The sequence below is a fragment of the Dromiciops gliroides genome, chromosome 1 (genome assembly GCF_019393635.1).
Source record: "Dromiciops gliroides isolate mDroGli1 chromosome 1, mDroGli1.pri, whole genome shotgun sequence".
In the NCBI taxonomy this organism is placed as follows: Eukaryota; Metazoa; Chordata; class Mammalia; order Microbiotheria; family Microbiotheriidae; genus Dromiciops; species Dromiciops gliroides.
In genome coordinates this window covers 575,909,199-575,934,299 of record NC_057861.1, presented here as the reverse complement: position 1 = coordinate 575,934,299, position 25,101 = coordinate 575,909,199, and the positions used below count along the sequence as shown (strand labels likewise).

At 38.5% G+C, this 25,101-nt stretch overlaps 1 protein-coding gene across 7 annotated transcripts in view; it reads left to right on the top strand.

Annotated features, from left to right (window-relative positions):
• The window catches only part of TJP2 (tight junction protein 2), a 164,434-nt gene that overhangs the window by 50,484 nt on the left and 88,849 nt on the right, over positions 1-25,101 (top strand). For 2 of the 7 annotated variants that reach the window (XR_006353534.1, XM_043970069.1), the window contains exon 1: positions 6,720-7,031. The exons of 2 other annotated variants lie outside the window; for them this stretch is intronic. Coding sequence is in view for 1 of the 5 variants with exons in the window: in XM_043970069.1 (XP_043826004.1) it covers positions 6,972-7,031 (60 nt within the window). In the remaining 4 variants the exon portion in view is untranslated. Of the gene's footprint in view, positions 1-6,719; positions 7,032-7,387; positions 7,455-16,939; positions 17,022-17,054; positions 17,148-25,101 lie in introns of those variants that run through there. 3 more of the 7 variants (XR_006353537.1, XR_006353535.1, XR_006353536.1) reach the window with 3 other exon arrangements.

Genomic DNA, 25,101 nt, shown 5'->3' with positions numbered 1-25,101 from the left:
AATGTTTTACATAATTGCACATTTATAACCTATATCTGATTGCTTACTGCCTCAGGGAGGGGGCAGGGAAGGAAGGATAGAATTTGGAATTCAAAGCTTTAATTTTTAATGGGGGGGGCAGGGCAATGAGGGTTAAGTGACTTGCTCAGGGTCACACAGCTAGTAAGTGTCAAGTGTCTGAGGCCGGAATTGAAGTCAGGTCCTCCTGAATCCAGGGCCAGTGTTTTATCCACTGCACCACCTATCTGCCCCCTGGAATTCAAAATTTTAAATAAAAATATTATTTAAAAAAAATAAAGAATAGTCAGCATACATTAAATACTATGTGCCAGGTACTGTACTAAGCATTTGTGTAAGGGACAAGTGGGCACTCATATATTGAAGTATTTAGTTGGCTCTCGCTAGAGAGAGAGAGAGAGAGAGCAAGCGAGTGAGTGAGCATTTGGTCTGTATTCAGAAGGTTCAACAAGTTGCAAAAATAGAAAGTTCAGCTCTGCAAAAAATTCCAGTAGTCTTCAAAAGTATAACATTAATTTTGTCTTACCTGAATTAGTATCATAGTGTACCAACATAGTGATACCAAGCATAGAATGACATGTTAAACTCAGACATGTTAAACTAGTACTCTAAACGGTATTTCAGAATCTAATTTGCTGGAAGACTGATTTCTTTTAGGCCAAGCCAAATTTCCTTTAGGTAGGCCTGTCCTAATATGAATGGTTGAGAACTGTATCTCTTCTGGGCAGGCTTGGGTCATGTGAGAATTCTTTTTATGCAGTTCATTGCTTCCCAGGCACAGTTCTAGTTTCCCTGGAGGCCTTTTGTGTTTTATGCAGATGTCCCCCAATGCTACCTTTGAGCCTTCCTCTCTCACCTTTGTGTTCTCGATCTCTCCCTCTTTCTCCCCTACCCCCCAGCCCCATCAATACAAATTGATTTTGACCTATGGAACTTACTTAGATACAAAAAGATTAAAAGTAAGTGTGTGTGTGTGTGTGTGTGTGTGTGTGTGTGTGTGAGAGAGAGAGAGAGAGAGAGAGAGAGAGAGAGAGAGAGAGAGAGAGAGAGAGAGAGAGAGAAAATACTAGAAAAAGCTGGAAAACTTTAATTTTACATTAGCAAAGCATTTTCTTTTCTTTTTTTTCATTTTACATTAAATTTTCTTTTTTCTTTTTTTATCCATAAAGTATTTTATTATTTTCCAGTTACATGTAGAGATAGTTTGCAACATTTGTTTTTTTGTTTGTTTTTTTAGTGAGGCAATTGGGGTTAAGTGACTTGCCCAGGGTCACACAGCTAGTAAGTATTAAGTGGTTGAGGCTGGATTTGAACTCAGGTACTCCTGACTCCAGGGCTGGTGCTCTATCCACTGCACCACCTAGCTGCCCCTACAACATTTTTTTTTTTAGTGAGGCAGTTGGGGTTAAGTGACTTGCCCAGGGTCACACAGCTAGTAAGTGTTAAGTGTCTGAGGCCGGATTTGAACTCAGGTACTCCTGACTTCAGGGCCAGTGCTCTATCCACTGTGCCATCTAGCTGCCCCAACATTTGTTTTTATAAGATTTCTAGTTTCAATTTTTTCTCCCTCCCTCCCCATCCCCAATACAGCAAGTAATCTGATATAGGTTATATATGTATAATAACATTAAACATATTTCTGCATTAGTCATATTATAAGAGAAGAATGAGAGCAAAAAGGAAAAACCTCAAAAAAGAAAAACAAAATAAAATAGAAATAGTATGGTTCAATCTGCATCTAGATTCCATAGTTTTGGTTTTTTTTTCTGGATTTGGAGAACGTTTTCCATCATGAGTCCTTTGGAACTATCTTGGACCATTGTATTGCTGAGAAGAGTCAAGTCTATCACAGTGGATCAACACACAATGTTGTTGATACTGTGTATAATGTTCTTCTCCTGGTTCTGCTCATCTCACTCAGCATCAGTTCATCTAAGTCCTTCCAGGTTTCTCTGAAATCCACCTGCTCATTGATGGACATCCCCATAATTTCCAATTCCTTGCCACCACAAAAAGAGCAGCTATAAATATTTTTGTACATGTGGGTACTTTTCCCTTTTTTATGATCTCTTTGGGAAAAAGATCTAATAGTGGTATTGCTGGGTCAAAGGATATGTACAGCTTTATAGCCATTTGGGCATAGTTCCAAATTGCTCTCCAGAATGGTTGGATCAGTTCACACCTCCACCAACAATACATTAGTGTTCCAATTTTTCCACAGCTTCTCCAACATTTCTTATTTTCCTTTTTTGTCATATTAGTCAATCTGATAGGTGTCAGGTGGTACCTCAGAGTTGTTTTAATTTGCATCTCTCTAATCAATAATGATTTAGAGCATTTTTTCATATGGCAATAGTTGGCTTTGATTTCTTCATCAGAAAACTGCCTGTTCATATCTTTTGACCATTTCTCAATTGGGAAATAACTTGGTTTCTTATAAATTTGATTTAGTTCTCTATATATTTTAGAAATGAGGCCTTTGTCAGAAATACTGGCTATAAAAATTGTTTCCCAGCTTTCTGCCTCCTTTCTAATTTTGGATTCATTCCTTCTGTTTGAGTAAAGCATTTTCATTTCAACATTAATATTTGAGTGAATGATTTTGATCTACTGGCTCAACAGATGAGATAAAATCTGTGATCATTTCCCAAGGTTTTCTACATAATTTGTCACATACCCCATATGAAGAACTTCATACCTGTTTTCTCGGAATTGATCTTCATAAATCTCTCAGTGTGCCACCTGCTCTAAACATGGTGTCTAGTGCTAGTCTCATAAGATTTGGAAAGATTGGGGTTCAAATGCTGCTTGTGACTCTTATTGGTCATGTGACTGTGGGCAAGTAATTTAATCTCAGTACCCCAGGTTACTCTCTTAAAGGTCTCTCTGTCTCTCTCAGCTTTAAGGAGCTCCCTACCATAATGAAATCACAGTTTCATTAAAAAAAAACTCTCCATTCCCAAACAAAAAATAAACATCTCCTCTCTCCACTCACAAGTGTCTTATTTTGAGAGGTTCAAAGTACAGTCTCTTTGTTGCTCAAGGTTCTAATGGTACAAATCATCAGAGACCCCTGAGCTAAACCTGCCAGAGGGAAGATGATTTGTGTGCATGGTAGTTACACTCCTGAAGTCCTTGAGGACCATTCAAGTTTTTTCTCTTAGGGCAAATTTCTTCCCCTCCAGCTAGACTAGTTAACATTTATTAATTTGACTAGTAAATCTTTATACCCAGTATAAAGGTCAGCTACAATTCATCTGTCTAGAATGATCAAATATGAATTACAAATTATATCATCTGACAAACTTGCAAGTCTTTCAAGGGTTTTTGCCTATAACAATTTCATTTCTAATTAATTAACTTGGATTTCTTATTCCCCCCCCCTTACTCCCCTATCCTATCCATAAAGTGTTCAGTACTTACAAATACACTAAAAATAGAAAACCCTGTCCTGATGTGCATACAGCTTGTTTGTACATAGTTATTTTCTTATTGTCTCCCCATTTAGATTGCTAGCTGGAGAGTAGGGACTGTCTTTTACCTTTCTTTGTATCCTTAGCACTTAGTGCACTAACTTTCACATAGTAGGTGTTTAATAAATGTTTATTGCTGGACTGACCAAAATATAATGGAAAAGAAGTTCCTTTATAAAGTCAAGATTGTTTGGCAGCTACGTGGCATAGTGGATAAAGCACTGGCCCTGGATTCAGGAGAACCTGAGTTCAAATCTGGTCTCAGACACTTACTAGCTGTGTGAGCCTAGGCAAGTCACTTCATTGCCCCACCAAAAAAAAAAAGTTAGGATCATTGATGAGTTTTGAGAGGAAAATGACTCCTGTTCAATAATTCTCTGGAACTTATCAGCTTTGATGTGTCAAAGGCTCATTTATTGTCATTATTGTAAGAATGGTCACCCAGCGTGCAGCTGGTGGGTGCAAAGAATGGAGGCTTGAAGGCCCCATTTTAACCCCCAGTGCCTAACTTGAATGGACCCTCCCCTTTTTCATCACTGGTCCGATTACTCAAGGGTTACAATCTAGGCACAAAAACTAGCTACCAGTACACAGTATTCCTAAACCTAATTTCCATAATTATTCTTTGGGTTCTTAGCCAATGGGGGAGGTGACACAGGAACATTTCTTCAATCTTCCCTTATATGGACACAGCCCAGGAGAGGTCTCAAGACCAGCTCAGGGCTCCTTGAACTATGTGATCTTATTGGCTGGAGGGGAAGGAGGGGGATTGAGATCTTTTTCCTCAAATAGGGATCTTTTTTCCTCAAATAGGTCCGCAGGAGTGTAATTTGAATGGTGACTATTATATCCTTATTGAGAGGAGACCATTTCCCATTTCCTCACAAGTTTCCTTTAGAGAATGCTTTCTGGTATAGTAGAAACAATATTGGGGGGCAGCTAGATGGTGCAGTGGTTAAAGCACCAGCCCTGGATTCAGGAGTACCTGAGTTCAAATCCAGCCTCAGACACTTGACACTTACTAGCTGTGTGACCCTGGGCAAGTCACTTAATCCCCATTGCCTGCAAAAAAAAAAAGGAAAAAAAAAGAAATAATATTGGGGGCTGCTAGGTGGCGCAGTGGATAGAGCACTGGCCCTGGAGTCAGGAGGACCTGAGTTCAAACTTGGCCTCAGACATTTGACACTTACTAGCTGGATGATCCTGGGCAAGTCAACCCCAATTGCCTCACAAAAAACAACAACAAAAACCAACCAAACAAACAAACAAAAGAAATAATATTGGAGTTGGAGGTAGAGCATATGAATTAAAATCTATACCTTTGCTATTTACTACTTGTTTGATCTTAAACAAGTCAGTACACATCACAGGGTATCAGTTTTCTCATCTGTAAAATGAAGGGGGTGGACAAGATAATCTCCAAGATTCTTTCTAGTTCTATATCATATGTTCTATGTGCTGTAATACAATGTATAATTAAAAGGTGATTCTGTAAGAAATTTAATATACAAATATCTGAATGCTATAAGAAGGGAGGGGCAGAGGGAAGTGAAAAGAGGGAGGGAGAAGGAGAAAGGATGACAGTATTCTGCAGTGCTACTTTCCTTTTAAATTCTGTGGTATGAATTCTAGCCACTAGTTGTGATTCTTGCCACAGCTGTGATTTGCTCAAATGATATATCAACTGCTATTCTTCCCACCTGAGCCCAGAAATGTGGGATTTCAGAAAGACATCAGGTTTGGTAGAGTGACATGGCATGTCAGAAATTACAACCAAAATTCTAAATTAGGAAATCCCAAGCTACTTTGAAAGACATTCATTACACTAAAATTTATTCTTGGGTGTGGACCCTGATACTTAAAAGGAGACTAGAAGAGTAACACTCACTCTAGGAGAAGAGTTTGTTAGACTTGTTTTTCCTCCTAATCTGCCAAACGTGTTTGGATTGGGCAGGAAGTGAAGCAACTCCTCAGAGGAAGCCCAACATCTGTATCTTGTCAGATGAGGTAAATTGTACTTTTACCTTTTCCTTGAGAGCCTATGCTGAATTGTTGGCTTCTAATTAAAGGGTGAAGGGAGAGCAAGCAAGGTGGGCCAGACACTTCTTTTTCTACAGTTGTTATCTTAGATATTAACTCAACACATTACACCTAGAATAAGGGTTAGTCATAATTAATCAGTTGTTTGAACCTGACAAGTTCTTTAAAAAAAGACTCTTAGTAGTGATGTCACAGTGAAGATTAAAGCCACTTTGATTGGTTTAAGATGTTATCAAATGCAGATTAAGAGTAAGAACCATCCACTCATTCAACAAACATTTCTTAACCCGCCATAGAGTACAGAGCATTGGGCTAAGTCATCAGTGACCTACCACAGCCTTTCTAGCCTTCATTTCTGAAGGATGATATAATTTTGGGGGGGTGGGAATTTGTGTTGTTGGGAAGGAGAATGATGGCAGTGGACAAAACCTCATGGTAGGACCTACTGAGGGTACAGGAAATTATAATCACTATTTTGGTACTTTCTGCTTTGTAAACTTTGTAATATACATGCAATTTTAATATACTATCAGTTACTACTACAGAATTTCGAAAAGCCAATGGTATTTTTTTGGAGTATGAGATAAGACTGATTTTTTTGAGAAGCTAAAGGATGATCCCAAGCCTTTGGAGAGTCAAATAGCCATTTGGTGATAACAATAAATATTTTTTGTTCTTTTCCAATTACTTTTCTTCCTGAACAAGGTAGCTGCATCTTTTTCTGGAGTAGACGTTGCAAATTTACTTTCTTGTTTCTCTATCTCTTGGACTTTGGCATAAGCCCTTCCAGTTTAAAGCCATCAGAACTATGACCTGGCTTGGGAGCAGGCCAGTCTCTGCTTATCTCCTCGGTTTGCACTAGCTCTTGTAAATGAGATATCTCAGCTTTGAGTTTCCCCCCTAGGACCGAACCAAAAAAAACTCCGAAAGGGGGGGGAGAAAGGAGAGGATCAGTATTCATTATATCTTCACTATCATCAGTCTTTATCTTCCGAGCCTTTCCCTCTTCACCAAAAATACATGTTATCCAATGGACAGGAACAGAGTCCTACTTTACTCACACCCGATGAATCATGTGACTCATTAGTTACCCATCTCCCCTTTCTGGAAGATGGTAGCAGTCAATTAGAAGGTTGCCCGGGAATTTAGGGCTCGGCCGCCGGAATGTTTCGGAGTTAGTTGCCTTGTGGGTTCAGTGGGGTTAACGCTGTGGTGGGAGGCGGGGCCCGGGGTGGATCCCCGCGTGCTTGGAAATATCAGTCTTTCAGAGGGTTGAAGCTCACAGACTTTAAGTTGAGAGCACGTCCCTTGGTGGTGCAAGATCGGAGACCAGAAAGAAGAGCGGGCGTTTGGTCTTAGTGCTGTGACACCCTGTTAAGAGAGGAGTTGGGGTGGCGGGGGGGACGAGGATTACCTCGTTCCTTCCCCCAGGAATTCAAGATGCCCGTGAAAGGAGATCGGTTGTTTTCCTACAGGCGAGAGCTGTCAGCCTGGGTCCCTGTGAGTATCTTACGTTTGCTGGGGGCTGGGCCAAGGGAGAGGCTCAGGCTGACTGTTCAGGGGTGGATTGAGCTCCCCGGCCTTTGCTTAGCTGCTCCACAGGTGTTTGAGGCAGGGAGTGTTTGCTGAGGAACATGCCCTACCCTCTTCAGCAAACCCTAGCTCCTCAATGCTGGAAAACTGAGGTTCTGCCAGAGTCAAAAACACTTTTCTGTGACCTCTCCACCTAAGACTTGGTTTTCCCCATTTCCCAATGCCAGTCGTAGCTCAGGGTCAAATTCAGCTTCAGTCCACTATACCCAGAGTTAGACCAACTGTGCTTTGAATCACGGCCCGCTTGGATAGATAAAGCTCCGGAGTACCTTCCCTGTGGTCTGTTTATATCTTGCCTTGGAGGGGTAGAAAGGCGGTGAAAAGTCAAAGGTATTTAAGTAAGCTATCTTATCAATTCCTTTAAACAGAAAGGTGTTTGAAATCAATCACTCTGTCTCTTTAAAACAACACTCTCCCCAAAAGGTTGCTTTTGAAGTAAACCCAAATTGTTTTGAAGATGGCAAGGAGTAGGGTTTAGCCAAGAGTTTGTTGGCTCACGAAAGAAATACTTCTTTGCTCTTGTCTTACCGTTGAGCACCTGATTAAGTTTCTTGGCCAGCCACTTGTGAAGATTCTTTTCTCTTTTTTTGACGTGGTAGTTTCAGTGGTGGGCAGTCTGGGATTTCTACTATAGTTTTAACTTTCTTAAAACGTTCAGGAATCTGGGAGTGGTTAGCTCCAGGGTTTGGTAATGGAATATGCAGCCCTTTGCCTCTATTTTCATTTCAGAATTTAAGATTGTTACTTTTTTAACGCTCTGGCAGCTGTTTGGCTTATGTGATGTTGGTGGTTGCTTTGTAGTGCTTTTCGAGACAGTTGCCACCTCACAAACCGAAACTGCAGTTGGTACATTTGAGGTTGGTAAGGTAGGGGATTTGAAAATCCAGGCAGGAGATGTGAAGGGGAAAATAATCCTAAAACTATTGGACTACTGAAATAGACTCCCCCAAAATAGGTTTTTCTGGCCTCTCCTTCCTCCTCCATCTTACTCTACTGATCCTTCACACTATCACCAGATAATTTATCTGCCCCTTAGCTATAGAACTGTTCATTATCACTTTCTGGTCCCTAGACCTTTTGTGCTCCTTTGACTGAAAATTAAAGATCAATTTCCTCTGCTGGGTATTTCCCCTGAAAGTGGGAAACTGTACCTATAAAAATATGTTGGGAATTAGTCCCTTCTTTAATACCAGATCCCTCTTGTATGGGTCATTTGAGGTTCTCCACAATCTGGTACCACCCTTCTCTTGTCAGCCCTATCTTAAATTACTGCCCTCTATTCTTCAGTCAAACTGAACCACTCTTTGTCCCTCAAACATATCCTGTATTTCCTCCGTTCTTACATTATGGTACTTCCTATGACTGAAATGTACTGCCTCCCCCATCTCTGTTGGATTCCTATTCATGTTTTAAAGTCCAACTCAAGTGCCAACTCTTCCATGAAGTCTTTAATCCCCCTCTTCTTCAAGGAATAAAAACTTACCCCATCAGAGCTTGTTGGCACTTTATTCTAGATTTTCTCTTTTTATGACCATCCTTTAAAAAATTTTTTTTAACATTGCCTTCATTCCATCAGGGTGGCACAGTGAATAAAGCTCTGGACTTGGAGTCAGGAAGATCTGAGTTACAATCTAGCCTCACTTTAGGCAAATAATTTAACCTCTGTTTCCTCATCTCTAAAATAGGGATTATTACCTCCCAGGGTTGTTGTGAGGATCAAATGAGATGATAATTGAAAAATGCCTGGCACATCAAAGTGTCATATAGATGTTAGCTGCTATTATTAGTAGTAGTAGCAGTATTTCTGCAACTGCCTCTCTGCTCCCCAAGGAAGACAGCCCTTCTAACAACAACAACAACAACAACAACAAAAATCAAAAAGGGAAACAGCATTTCAGTAAAACCAACCCATCCAATTGTTTTGACAGTGTGTGCAGTATTCCAGTATTCACAGATGCCATCTCCCATCATTGTGAAGAGGGGAGGTTTGTTTTCTCAACTGTCAGAGCCATTTTTGGTGACATGATGACATAGTATTCAATTTGTTGGGTTGTTTTTTTTTCTACTTACAGTGTTGTAGCCTTTGTATATTTTATTTTTTCTGGTTCTGCTTCCTTCACTCTGTGTCACTTCAAGTAACTCTTTCCCTGCTTCTCTGAATTCTTAATATCCATTGTTGTTCTATTACATGCATGTACCTTAATTTGTTTTCACATTATCCAGCTGATAGGTATCTATTATATTTTCAGTTCTTTGCTACGACAAAAAAAAAGTGTTGCTGTGAATATTGTGGTATATATGGAACCTTTTTTCTGTCTTTGACCTCTTTGGAATACATGTCTTGCGTAAGATTTCTGGATCAAATGGACCTTTTAATCACTTTTTTTTTGGTGGGGGCAATGAGGGTTAAGTGACTTGCCCAGGGTCACACAGCTAGTAAGTGTCAAGTGTCTGAGTCTGGATTTGAACTCAGGTCCTTCTGAATCCAGGACTGGTGCTTTATCCAGTGCGCCACCTAGCTGCCCCCTTTAATCACTTTTTAAAAGCATAAATTCAAGTTGCTTTCCAGAATTGTTGGACCATTTCACTGTGCCACCAACCATGTATTAATGTTTTTCTCTTCCCATAGTCTAAGAAAGGGATCCTATAGAAGGTGAAAATTGAGGTGTCTTACAGGAAATCCAGGGAAACTGAGAGCAAAAGGTGGGGAAAGAGCTTTCTAGACCTGTAGATGGCCAATGCAGAAGGATTAAGACTAGAGATGGAGTGTTGTATGAGAGGAACCATACTTGGAGTGGGGAGTAAAGTGTTGTTGTTTTTGCTTGGTTCTCAAAGTCACCATGACACCAGGGTGATATCATGACTTGCAGTGAACTGTATTTAAAATGAGGGAGGGCTGTGCAAAGGCACCAACCTCACTTTCTCCTCCAGAGCCATCTGCGTACAGTGGCAAGATATTCTCTTTCATTCCCCCCCCCCCCATCCATCCATCTATCTAGACCACTGGAGATGGCTGTGGATGTTTAAGGCAATTAGAGTTAAGTGACTTGCCTAGAGTCGCACAGCTTTTAAGTGTCTGAGGTCAAATCTGAACTCAGATCCTTCCAACTTCAGGGCCAGTGCTTTATCTCCTGCACCATCTAGCTTCCCCAGGGAGTAAAGTTTAAGGAGAATGGAAAGGTAAGAAGGGGCCAGGTTATGAAGGGCTTTGAAAGCTAGACAGAATTTTATATTTGATACTGGAGTTAGTAGGGAAGTTCTGGAGTTTATTGAATGGGGGATTACATGGTCAGACCTGCACCTTAGGAAAATCACTTTGGCAGCTTGGTGGAAAATAGTTTGGATAGGGGAGAGATTTGAGGCAGGGAGATCAACCTGAAGGCCATTGAAGTAGTTCTGCAGTGAGGTGATGAGGCCTGTACCAGGGTGTGGTAGCTGTGTAGAAAGAAGAAGTATTGAAAGAAAGAAGAGAGATGCAAGGAGCCAGAGACTAGGGTGAGAAAGTTATGGAGTAGATTAGATTTCCTTGGGTGGAGGGAAGTTGTAGCCTGACAGTGTCACAAATTCACATGAGCAATGACCTAAATCTGGAAGGGATCCAAAGGTCATCTAATCCAACCCCCTCACTTTATAGATGTGAGAATTGGGCCCCAGAGAGGTTAAATGACTTGCTCCTCATTTCTCACCTGGCTACACTACTTCAAGACTTCTCTGACTTTTCCACCATGCCCCAGGAAGCTCATTATTGGGAAAACCTCGCCAATCCACCAAGATGCATCAGTTTTTCCTAAAGTGGAAATTATTACACTGTCCATCTAGATCTTTGATAAAGTTGTTGCTAAAATCCTAGTCTTTGAAAAATTTGTGTTTTAGCCTCAGTTCCGTCACTTAAGAAACTACATAAGCTTTTATTTTGATTAAATTTGAAATTTTTAATCAATAAAAAACCCATCTTCCTTTCTTCTCACCTTCTTCTGCTTTCTCTTATTGAGAAAGAAAAACAAGACCCCTGTTATGAATATATGTACATTCAAAACAAGTTCTGGCATTGGTTACATAGCCCCAAAATGTCTCAATTTTGCTTTCTTAAGTCCATCACTTTTCTCTCAGAGGGGGATAGTATGTCTTTTCATGAGTTCTCTGGAATCATGGCTGGTCATTGTGTTGGTCAGAGTTCCTAAGTTGGTTATCTTTATGATAGTATTATTGTCGTATAAATTGTTTTCCTAGTTCTGCTCATTTCACTGCATCAATTTATGCAAATCTTCCCAGGTTTCTGAGAAACTATCCCTTTCATTTCTTACAGCACAGTCTTCCATCACATTCATTTTTTGTTCAATCATTCTCCATTTTATGAGTATCCCCTCAGAGAAACTAGGTAAACTTAAGGCAAGTTATTTTACTCCAATAAGCCTCATTTGTTTTGATGAATTTTCATTATTTCTAATCATGCTTTCCTGTGTTACTCCAGTTTAGAATATCTTTTTTGGTGTCTGTGTTTGACATTTGTGGCATTCTTGGAGTGATAAAAGTCGAGGAGAAAATAACATTATTGAGGGGATGTCATTTTAAAATCATATGAAATAACTTATTTATGCTATGATATTTCAAAAGATTGTAGACAGTAAAACAACTTTAAATTGATGTGTGTTTAATTTATGAAAAATTTTTGGTTTCTAAATCTTGGTTCTTTGAGAAAGCCTTTTTAAAAATGTGCTTTTTATTGGTATATGAGTTAGTTTTTAGCAAGAATGTCATTTAACACTAATCTTACAAAAAGAGGAAGAAATACCGAATATTAGACAATTTACTCTGGTTAACTGGTCTACAAAAACGAGAGGTAGAATTACCCTTTTTGTGATAACATAATAGAAAATATAAAAATTGCTAAGACTTGCCTTTTAGACAAAAAGTAATGTTCTACATAGGTTTTGGGCACATTATGAGAAATCCTCCTAGGAACCCAAATTTTCTATGTATGGGGAGAAGGAATTCCTAGGTGTAGAAACTCCCCCTTCCCATTCAGATGGACAACTAACTTCTTTAATTTGTAATCTTTGAGATTTGACCGGAAGAAGCTCAGCAATTGGCCCATGATTGCAGGGCTAGTGTGCCAGAGGCAGTAACTCTGACCCTGCACACATGACAGCTTTTCAGCATGTGGCAACTTTAAAGTGATAATGTTTTCTCTTTTGGAGTTTCTACCCCAATAAAATCACAAGTCTGGTTCCTCCTTCTTTCTCTCCCCATGCCACCCCGCCCCTGCCTTTTTTGTTCTTTTTTCCCTTTTCTTTATTTTTATTTTGGTGAGGCAGTTGGGGTTAAGTGACTTGACCAGGGTCACACAGCTAGTAAGTGTCAAGGGTCTGAGGCTAGATTTGAACTCGGGTCCTCCTGAATCCACTGTGCCACCTAGCTGCCCTTCCTATGCCCTTTTGTAGATTCAATTTTAGCTCTAGGTTCAGCTCTGAAATTTTTTCTCTGCCCAGTATAATTAAAAAAGGTATTTTCTTACTCCTATAAAAACATCGTTGCCCAGGTGAATTACACCACTTTCTAGCCTTTGCTGTTTTGAATCATTGTATTGAACCAAACAGTCTGACTTCATTTGATGAGGTATAATTAATACCCTGTGTCAAACTGGAAGGTCTTAAAGAATAACACACACACACACACACACAGATATTTATGTAAAGAGTATAATTTATGAATTGGCCAAGTATTTCCCAGTTTGGACCCCATTGTAAAATATATTCAGAATGTCTACAGAAAAAGAGATCTGCACCAATATAAATAATAACTATACCTTGATGCCCGGTAGGCATGCTGTATAAAAATCAGGAACTAAATCCAAGATCTTGTGTGAATTTTGAGGTTTACAAAAGGAAAATTAATTCTCATCCAAGCCTGTATTGTGATTGTTATTTTCTGTATTGTAATAATTAATAAACTGTCACTGACTTCTGAATTATTTTAAAAGACATTATCAAGGAAATATGGGATGAGATGAAAATGAGTCATCCATGGAGATAGTTCCACAGATAAGATGGTTTGAGATTTAAAAAAAAAAAAAGGAATTCTAAAATTTCCCATTGCATTGAATGTAACCTCTTTTGGAGATTTGTGGACCAGAATCTGTAATTTACAATGGTGGAGAAGCCTACCAAAATGACACTGTATTAGGTCCCTTATAAATCAGAGGAAAACTTTCATAAAGAAGAGAATGAACTTTTACTAGGTCAAAAGTAGCTTTTTGCTTAGTGGACCTAGCTAATGCTGTCAGAAAAGCTCTTTTGTTAGGTGTGAGCCATTAACTACCAGAGAATCTCATGCTAATTCACCTTTTAGTTAGACCTTTGAGAAAATAAACACCTTGTTGTGCAAGAATGTCGATGTGTTGTAAACTGCAACACTAATTCACATACTATTGACCAGCCTTTCTTCCCTGGATACTCTCCGAGGGCTTTACTGCTCTTCCTGTCTGTCTGACCACTCCCCATGCCCTTTTGTTGAATCATCACATCCTGTACCCTAACTATGGGTGTATTCCGAGGCTCTCACTCCTAGGCCTTTTTCTTTCTCTTTACTCCTTTAGTGACTTCATTTCCCATGGATTTAATTATTACCTGTGTGCAACTGACTCCAGATATCTATGTATCTCCTCCCCTAGTCTCTTTCTTGAGTGAGCATCAGTCCCTCACTGTCAACTGACTTTTGAACATTTTGAAATGGTTATCTTTTAAGCACATCGTTCAAGTCCAAAACAGAACCTATGTTTTCTCCCAAACCTACAACTCTGCTTAATTTCTCTATTTCTGTCCAGGGCAGAAGTTCTTAATGTGGAGTCAATAAACTTTCTTTTAAAAATGATTTTGGGGCAGCTAGGTGTCACAGTGGATAAAGCACTGGTCTTGCATTCAAGAGGACCTGAATTCAAATCTGGACTCAGACACTTGAGACTTACTAGCTGTGTGACTCTGGGCAAGTCTCTTAACCCTCACTGCCCTGCCCCACCAAAAAAAAAATTCTTTTCATAATTGAATTTCAGTATAATTGGTTTCCTTAGTAATTAATCTTATGTTGTATTTTATGCATTTAAAAATCTTGTTCTGAGGAGAGGCCCATAGACTTCACTGGACTACTGAAAGGCTCTATGACCGCACCTCCCCGCCCCCCCCCCCAAAATTAAGAACCCCTGGTCTAGGATATCAACTCTCTTTCCAGACACCCAGGTTCTGACCTTGAGTCTTTCTTGACTCCTCACTTTCTCTAACCCTAATTCCCACATCCAGTCAAGTGACGATTTTTTTTTCCATTCTTCATCTGCAACATTGTTCAATTGTCTTTTTACTCCAACAGCCAACACTCTTATATGTCTGCTTGCCTGGAGTCTCCTTTAACTCCATTGCATTTTTTCCTCTACACAGCTGCCAAATCAATCATCCAAAATCACAGATCTAATCATGTCATTCATCCCTCTACTCAAAATAGAGACTCTTTTGTTTGATATTTCAAGATCTTTATTATCTGACCCCAACTTTTTCCCCCCCAGGCTTATTTACTAATATTACTTCCCTTCACACACTCTATCAGTTAAACAGGCCTTTTTTGCTCTTCTTCACACATGGCATTCCATGGGGGGGGGGGGCATTTCCATGCCTTTTACAAATGCTAAAATGCACTTGCTGTTTCTTAGAATACCTAATTTCCTTCAAATTCAGCTCAAGTTCCACCTCCTTTATGAGACCTTTCCTGGCTGCCCCTGCCTCCAGCTACTATTGCATCCCCCCAAATTACCTTATAATTGTTTAAATATATTTTTACATAATTATGTGTACATACATTTTGCCAGCTAATAGAATGTTAAGTTCTTGAGGGGCAGAACTTTTATTTTTGGCCATGGCTCACAAAGCCTGGCACATGGACTTAATGTATGCTTTTATTAATTAAGTCCACACTAATTAATAATGCTTTTTGGTTGCTTGATGCTAAATGTATTGAGTCATTCTAACTACCTGAGTACTAATTGTACTGAGGATTAATTTTTAGGGAAGCAATCCAATCCTAGTACTTGAATGAGTAAGTTTTTGAATATTCTTAAAAAAGCAAATGAATTGTGGTTGCATAGTGTTAGAGAACTCAGAAAATACTCCAGTTTTAAAAAAGTAACTTGATTCTTCTTTCACAACATGACTAATGTGGAAATATGTTTAACATGATTGCACTGTATAACCTATATCAACTTGCTGTCTCAGGGAGAGAGGGAGAAAAATTCGGAACTCAAAATCTTACAAAAATGACTTAATATTTATATGTAATTGTAAAAAAAGTACTATTAATATGGAAAAAATAAAAAATAAGAGGGACCTGTATGGAATATATGAAATAATGTCTTTCACATCATTAACAACAAATGGAAGATTGATGACTTTGGGAAACTAGATTAATGAAATTCATATGGTAGAAGATTAATTTTCAGTGGAAGTGGTTTTACACATATAGATTATCATCATCATCATCGGTGAGGCAATAGGGTTAAGTGATTTGGCCATGGTCACACAGCTAGTTTAAGTGTCAAGTGTCTGAGGCTGGATTTAAACTCAGCTCCTCCTAACGCCAGGGCTAGTGGGCTATCCACTGCACCACCCAGCTGCCCCATATATATAGATTATTTTTAAAAAATCATTTTATGAAGCATGGTGGTGATGGTGGCTGTTCTTGGAATTTGGAAGACCTGGGTTCAGGTATTACCTCTGACATTAAAATATATGATACTGTACTGGTCAGGATTCTCAGAACTCCTGGGTAACTCTGACTTTAAATTACTGAAGAGTAATTCAGAGGAGGGAATTTTCACACAGTAGGGAACACTGGTGTGAACCTGTGAGCAAACACAAAAGCGAAGCATGGAAAATATTTTTTGAGAATTTATGTCAACTTTTCTAAGAGGCTATTCTGTGAGGCATAGTGGTGTATGTCTGCAATCCCCATTTTTCCTGGGGAGGTTTTAGTTGGGGAATCTCTGGAGCTCAGGAGCTTTGAGCTTGCAGTAGGGCTAAAGCTGATCCAAATTATTATGATGACTCTCAATCCAGGAGCTGGATGCCACTCAGAGGGGAGAACTAGCCCAGGTCAGAACTGAAGCAGGTCAAAGCTTACTTGTTGATCAGCAGTGAGATTAGCTGGTGAGTGTCTGCTTTACTTAGGGTGAGCTCGATGAGCTCAGGACACTTGGGCTCTGCCTTCTTCCTCCTCCCACCCCCTTAAATGATACTATTTTGTGTATCATTAACACTGGGTGCTGTGGTTTTTGAATTTAGCTTCCCTCCTACCCCACTTTGGGACCCCTATCTGGGGAAGTTTTTGTTTTTGTTTTGTTTCCAGTCCGCAGTCTGAGTGAGCTGAAGTATTCCTGTGCCTGTTTAACTGGGAAAAGTGATGGGAAGATGCATTATTTAGTCAGAGTTTAAATAATGTACCAGGACTGTGTGTTGTGTGTCCTTTTAGGCCTTCCATATCTTGTCAGCAACCACAGACATTTCACCCAGACTTCTGATAAAATGTTTTCTGCTGATCCCTTTCCCCCTGTGACAGACACTTTTATGCATTTTGGGAGCCTACCAACTTTCCCATCTTTTTTCCATAAGCTTTTTTCTCACAGACCCACCTTGTCTCCAGCCCTGTTATCCTAATGAAGTTGAAGAGTGTTGTTGTTGTTGGGTTTTTTTTTCCCCTTTCGTCCTTGGGCCCTTCACATGACTCAAGTTAAGCCTATTGGTTTCTCTTGCAAAGCTGCATTGTTCCCTGACTAATGCAAAATAACTCACGGTCTTTTTTCATTCCTCAGTACAACTCCAGATGAGCTTCTTTTCATGGTTTTGCCTTACTTTCAGGCAGGTCTGTTCAGTGTCTGAGTGTGTTTTAGGGTTGTGGAGAGATGTGTGCTTTGGCCTCAAGGGTGAAGAAATCAGAGTGAATTAAACCTAACCAAAAGTACTTTGAAATTACCCAGAAGTAGCACTGGTAACATTCATTTGTTCCTTTTCTTCTGGTATTTTACATCAAGGATTCTTAATCGGGTCTGTGTACTTTAAGAGTGTGTGTGTGTGTGTGTGTGTGTGTGTGTGTGTGTGTGTGTGTGTGTGTGTAGAGAGAGAGGGGGGGGAGGGGTATATGGATATATAGATAACTAATATGATTGCTTTACTTTTTAATTCTGTGTATTCTATTTTATGTTTTTAAAAATATGCTGACAAGGGGTCTTGTCAGGAAACAGCAAGTTTTTGTTTTAGAGGCTGCTTAGGTAGCACAGTGCATATCATTCTGGACATTGGAGTCAAGAAGACCCGAGTTAAGATATAAACCTAACACATACTTAACTCTCTGCCTCAATTTCCTCAACTCTACTTCCTTAGGGTTATTTTGAGGATAAAATTAAGTATTTTGTTTAAAGAGCTATATGAATGCTAGTCATTATCATTATTAAGGAAAGGGAGAAGTTGTGTTTTGTATTTGATGACATTGAAATTAGAAGGCTATGAATTTTGTTTGTAAATCATTGGAAAATGGTGGGGTGCAGAGAACATTGAATTTGAATTCAGAGGACCTGGGTTTCAATCCTAGTTCTGCTTATTATGTGATGTTGGGTAAATTACTTAATCGTTGTGAACCTTAGTTTCTTCATTTACAAAATAAGAAAACTGGTCTTGTTTAGCTTTACTTTTATTATCTTATGATTATGTGAATTACAGTGAAATCTAGTTACCATTTAAACTGTACTTTCTCTGGGAAAACATTCTTTCCAATTGGGGAAGCTCCTTATCACTTATAAAGGGCTCTTTTCCCCCTCTGAGTCACAGGCTCTTATAAAAAAGAGATGACAGCTTGTGATTAGAAGGGGGCTAGGGCTTCTGTGATGGTAGCTTTGCAGTGGATGGGGATATTGGGCTATAGTATGGAAAATTTGAGAGTCAGAAGATACTGGATTTTAGTAAAATTATGCTATAAACAAACTCATTTCACCTCATTGGGCCTTTTAAAAAATCTATGATATCAATAAGTCAGACTAAATGACATCTAAAGTCATGAGATATTAGAAGCTATCTTATAGTTCAACCTTCTTATTTAATTTGAAAGGAAATCCAGACTCCAGAAACTCAGAAAAAGATCAAATGATGGTAGAAGGTCCCGGAACAACTCAAAACATTAATTAAGTGCTACTGTAGGCTATGCTTACAGATATTAAGAGCCAGAGATGGGACTTGAATCTAGATAATTTCTTTCTCTTATGAGACGCGTTATGTGGAATGATGTTATTTTGGATTTTTCACCACGTGCCAATGTACGTGAAGGTTACTAACTAAAAATAATTTGAGGCTGGCATTAAACCAAAAATTTAATGTTTAGTCTTTTGTTCCCAGAAATGAAGTGTTGTCTTTTTAAACACCTTTTTGATAAATAATGAAATAAAATTTAATAAGTTTGCTTATAAAATGCATGCAAATCGAAAACCAGTAGGGACAGGCAGAAAAGTAAGAAAAGTAAAAATTGTCTTCAGAATTGTAAATCTAGACTTTTTTCCAGTTAAGATAAAAAAATATAAATATTCTGAGGAGCCCTTACTGCTGTTTCCATTAAGAGGTTTTGTATAATTTAATGAAAGCAGTCAAGGGACAACCAAAAAGCATCTTTCTATTTTATGTTTTATGTCTTTTGGCCCTACTAAGCATTTAGGGGATACTATAAAAAGCTGACTTAGAGATGGGAATAACCAGAACTTTTTCTTCTGTTTTTTCATTTTTTTTTAACCTCCCACACATTCTACAGATGAAATGGAAAGAGACTGGATTTTTATCATAGTATTTTGTTCAGCTAATCTTTTTGCTGATCAGTACACTCTAATCTAACTTAACATTTGGTAGCTGTGCCTTTTCTAGTACTGGCTTCTAAAGATTTTAAAGTCAATAAAATACAGTATTTTACAGAATTAAAATTAGCTTTTAAAAATTAATTTTGATGGAATATCTTAACAGTGGATCTTTGTTTTGGGTTTTTGGGGGGGGCTTTAGAATGTCAGGAAATCCCTTATCAAAACAATTACCTGGCCATAGTGATTTAATTTGATTTTTCCCCTCTGCAGGGATTTTAACATTGTAAATCTTCTAGAAAAAGAAAGTGGAAGTGGTTAAGTAGCTTACTGAAAATAAAGATATACTTAAATTTAAAAGCATTTTTAGAAAAAATGTTCCTGAGACCTCCTGAGAGAAAAAATTATTCATGCAAATATTCCAGTTGGCAGTTATAATTAGGGCCAGAGCTGAAATTTCAAAACACAAAAACCCATCTCTCTGCATAGCAGCTAATGAGATTTAGCTAATAAGCAGAGAGTTGGCTAAACCAGAATTTGCAAGAAATCCATTGACAGAAGCCCCATTCCCCACCCCCCCACCCCCAGATCCATGCAATCAGCCAGTGCTAAAAATGACCACACAAATAGTTTACAGTGGTTGATACAATAGACAAAGAGCTCATTGTTTAGAGAGTTGAAAACAGAGCAAAGGGCTGGGGGGGGGGGGGGGAGGCGCAGCTTAAGGCTGTTCTCCCGATTAACTTTTTTGGGAAAATTTCTACTTTTAATGTTACAGGTAACAATAAATATTTTGAAACCCCAGAAAGGGGCTGTAGCTTCTTTGCCTTATATTTCCTAATGAAATCTCTTTTTATTTCTTGGACAGCATCCTAAAACTTTATAAAGAAATTATCTGTGAAGGTCTGACTGAGCTATGGTCTCACCCAAAGTGGTGGCATGTAGAGGAGTGGCTGAAATTCTGTTATCTTCATTCATCATTAACTTTTAGATCAATGCCACAATGAGTGAGTTAGGGGCATTCTTTTTATAGGATTTTTGTCCTGTTTTGGTGACATAATGGCTGCTGCCTTCCTCACCTCCTTCATGAGTTTACAACACTCTTTAAAAATAATCCTGACCCACCTATATTTCCAAGCATTCTTTATGCTTTACTTATACAGGAACTATAAATTGGCAATGTTTGTTCTATTTATTATTGTTACATAGAGTATTCAGTGCTTCAAATAAAATCTCTTATCTATTAATAGAAGAATAGAGGGCAGAAGAATTGTTAGTGTAGGGGGAAATGTAACTTGGCTGAATAGGGAACTCAAAGCTACTCTGAATTGTTTTAGATTGTAATATGTGGAATGAAAATAAATGTTGAACTGACTGGATTGTTATTCTAGCAATGAATTATTTCTCCCTCTTTCTGCCTCCCCTTAACTTATAAGCGTAGAGAGTGACTAGGCTTACTTCAGTTTTATATGTGGGACAATGATTTATGAATGATGTGAAAAATGAAAGCATTCCAGTTCCAAAGACACAAAAAGTATAGCTCCAGTCTAAAGTTAATGATAATTAATGAGATTTCACTACTTTTTCTGACTAATCTTAATAAAACATATATATTGGTTGGAAGTCAACTCTAGACCAAGGATTTTCCTAGGTCCTCTGCAAATATATTTAAAGTAATCTTTTGCCTTTGGGTCAGCTAGGTGTTGGAGTTGGTAGAGCACTCTGGCTTAGAATCAGGAATACCAGGACTTCGAATCTGGCTTTTTCATCAGGTCTTAACTTGTATTTTTACTCAATGCCCTCAAAATAGCACAGCAGCTCTTTGTTTTGTGTTTTCTGTTTCCCTCTGTTGTTGTTTAGTCTCATTGCATCATTGGCCCACTTCCTTTTTTGGTCCCATGTCACCTCAGTATCATCTAGATCACTTCTACAGGGAAAGTCATCACTGGGTCATCATTGCAAATTAAAGACAGTATAGTGAAAAGAGTTTGGACTTGGAGTAAGAAACACCTGAGTTCAAATATTACCCCAGAAATTAGCTGTGTGACCTGAGGCAAGTCACCTAATCTCTTTTACCCTCAGTTTCCCCATCTATTAAAGAGATAATAATAGTACCTCCCCTACCGGGTTGTTGTGAGGATAAAATGAGAACATGTAAAGTGCTTTTCAAACCTTAAAACACTATATAAATATTAGCTTTTAATATTACTTCTGCCCATTATTTATGCATCTTTCCATTGTCTTTTGCATCATTTGGAACCTATAGTTCTATTTATTCATTCATTTATCTACCTATCTATTTATTTGGAACCTATAATTCTATACAAATGTAAGGAATTATTTGTAGGAATGGTTCAGGTGCTTACTTTGACTAAAATTCAATTTCTCTTGATAAAAAAATCTTAATTGGCCTATCTAGGGCCATGAACCATCAGGAAATACCCTTGAGTCACATGCTTTGCTTCAGGTGAGACTCTTTTTCAATCTCCTGCACAAGAGAACAGAATCACTTATTTCTCCTTAGGCTACCTCACAAGGCAAGTATGACCACAGAGACAATTGAAGGAGGATTAAAAAGGAAGATCACAAATTTCACATTAGTTGCTAACCATGAACACATTTTAAAAAATGAGTCTCATTATTAGTTGTTTTTTTTTAATCTCCAATAGCTCACATTTCTATTTGTTGATATAATAGTACAGTTTTCTTAAACCCTGTGAGCTACATAATATAGGTATTATCCTCATTTTGCAAGGGAGGAAACCAAGATTGAGGGGTTAAATGACTTCTTCAGAATCACATAGCTAGTATGTCAAAACTAGAATTTGGACCCTAGTTTCTTTATTCCAGATTCAATTTTTCTTCTGCTAACTGGAATAAACCTTAAAGAACATCTAGTATAGCCCCCTCCCCCACTTTAAAAATGGACAAAACTAATACCTAGAGAGTTGAGTGATTTGCCCAAAGATACAGTTAATTTATGGAATCTGGCATAGAGTCCATAGTTCATTTCTTCCTGTCTGATGATTGATCCAGTTGATGCTTCCAGCTCCTAAACATGTGTCCATTATTACGAAGCATTTATTAAGCATCTCCCATGTGTAAGGCATTTTGGGGTTCCAAAATAGAACAGTCATTGTATTGAAGTTCCTTATAAATATTCATGGGAGATATACACATACACATATATAGAATACAAGGTGATTTGAGGAAGGAGAGCACTAATTAAGGGCTCAAGAGAGGTGACAGCTGAATAATGGTTCATTCAAACTTATGTTCTTGCTAGTTCCTCATACATGAGGAATATACTTCTTCCTCACCTCTGGAAATCTTGATTTCCCTCAAGACTCAGCTTCAGCACCATTAGCTTTTTGGTCAATCAACAAGTCTTTATTAAATGTTCACTGTGTCAGAAGTTGTCCTGGAGACACAAACCCCCCTTGCCCAAAGTGAGAGAGTCTTTGTGTCTTTTTTTTTTTTACTATATTAGCTCTGCCTATACATGAGCAATTGACATCTTTCCAATTATTTAGATCTGATTTGATTTGTGTGAAGAGTGTTTGGTAGTTGTGTTCATAGAGTTCCTGGGTTTGTCTTGGCAAGTAGACTCCCAAGTAGTTTATGTTATCTACCATTACTTTAAATAGAATTTCTCTTTCTATCTCTTGCTGCTGGACTTTGTTGGTCATGTATAGAAACGCTGATGATTTATGTGGATTTATTTTATATCCTGCTACTTTGCTAAAGTTGTTAATTGTTTCAAGTAATTTTTGAGTTGATTCTCTAGGATTCTTTAAGTATACCATCATATCATCTGTGAAGAGTGATAGTTTTGTTTCTTCCTTGCCTATTCTAATTCCTTTAATTCCTTTCTCTTCTCTGATTGCTAAAGCTAACATTTCTAGTACAATATTAAATAATAGGGGTGATAATGGACATCCCTGTTTCACCCCTGATCTTATTGGGAAGGCCTCTAATTTATCTCCATTGCATATAATGCTTGCTGATGGTTTTAGGTAGATACTGTTTATTATTTTAAGGAAAGCTCCACCTATTCCTAAACTCTCTAGTGTTTTTATTAGGAATGGGTGCTGTATTTTGTCAAAAGCTTTCTCTGCATCTATTGAGATAATCATATGATTTTGGTTAGTTTTCTTATTGATGTGGTTGATTATGTTAATAGTTTTCCTAATGTTGAACCAGCCCTGCATTCCTGGTATAACTCCCACCTGGTTATAGTGTATTATCCTGGTGATCACTTGCTGTAATCGCCTTGCTAATATCTTGGTTTTTTTGTTTTTTGTTTTTTTGTTTTTTTCCAGTGAGGCAATTGGGGTTAAGTGACTTGCCCAGGGTCACACAGCTAGTAAGTGTTAAGTGTCTGAGGCCGGACCCGAACTCAGGGACTCCTGAATCCAGGGCCGGTGCTTTATCCACTACGCCACCTAGCTGCCCCGCTAATATCTTATTTAAGATTTTAGCATCAATATTCGTTAGGGAAATTGGTCTATAATTTTCCTTCTCTGTTTTTGCTGAGTCTTTGTGTCTTAATGGGAGAGACATATAACCTCAGATCTGTTAGGAAGAGGAACAGTACTTTTCCCACCTACCATCACTGTTACCTAACCTTAGTATAATATAGGGTTTAGTTTCAGTGCTAGTCTCTCCCTGTCTGCCCAGGGTATTTCCTCATAAGTAGATGGACAACTCCCAACTTGTGTGAGATGAATTTAAATAAGTTCTTCTCCACATATTCTGTGGTATAATGAGTCCAGTCTTGAACTTGGGAAGACCTGGGTCTGTATCCTGCCATTAACATTTACTAGTTCTGTGACCATGAACAAGTCATTTGATCTCTCTGAGCCTCAGTTTCCTTATTTGTAAAATGTGGGCAATCATAATATCTATATCATAGAATTACTATGAGACTCAAATGGGATCATGTTTATAAAGTATTTTGTAAATCTCTTAAGCTCACATATGTGTGAGCTGCTAAAGGTTTGTCTACTCCTGTGTCTCATCACTGTAAAAAGGTGATCTTAGGTTCTTGAGGGCTAAGCAAACACATAGGACCTATGGCAGGTCCTATCGAGCTGGGGAAAAAAAAATCTATGTAGAAACATTGGAAGATCAGCCAAGACCTTTTGGAAAATGTCTAATACCAGAGGCTTTGACATAAGCAAGCAACACATGTCGCAATATATTAAGGTGTGGGTGGATTTGTAATTTGTTGGAGAAATTATACAAAATGATGGAATCACAGGCTTTTTGAATTATAGATGTATATTGATCTCATCTGACTTAAGTATTCAGGAATAGAAGTTCTGATTCCTCAGCAAAGGGACCCAACCTGTCTATGACTCCCTAGATATGTCCTAGGGAGGCAAAGATAGGTCAAGAGACTTGCTCAAGGTCACAAAGTGGTAGATTTGAATCTAAGTTTTCCTGACTCCAACCCCTATTGGGAAGCTATGGCTCTTAGATAATTTTTAGAACAGCTAAAGAATACTACTTCATTGATATATCTTGCAAACTAAGAGCATGCCATTTTTTCAGTACGGTCCCATGTTTATGAACACTGTCTTTGCCATTCACTATCTTTGCCATTGAGGAGGAAAGAAAGAAGAGAAAAAAGTTAGAAATTCAGCTCAGAAAGACAAGAAGTTTTTGAAAACTTATAGCTCAGAGGAACTGAAGGGGAAGACAGAGGGAGAGGTACACCTTCTGAAAAATCCTTTGTTGTTATACAGGCTTTTTTGGTTTGTTTGGTTTTGGTTTTTGGTTTTTGGTGAGGCAATTGGCCTCACCAATTTTGGTGAGACTTGCCCAGGGTCACACAGCTAGTAAGTGTCAAGTGTCTGAGGCTGGATCTGAACTCAGGTACTCCTGACTCCAGGGCCAGTGTTCTATCCACTGCGCCACCTAGCTGCCCCCCCCCTTTTTTTTAAAAGTTATATAGTTCCTGAAATTTAACCAATTAGACAAGGCATCTTGGGACATGGGTTATTTTTGTTTTTGTTTTTTGTCTTTTTGCAGGGCAATGGGGGTTAAGTGACTTGCCCAGGGTCACACAGCTAGTAAGTGTCAAGTGTCTGAGGCTGGATTTGAACT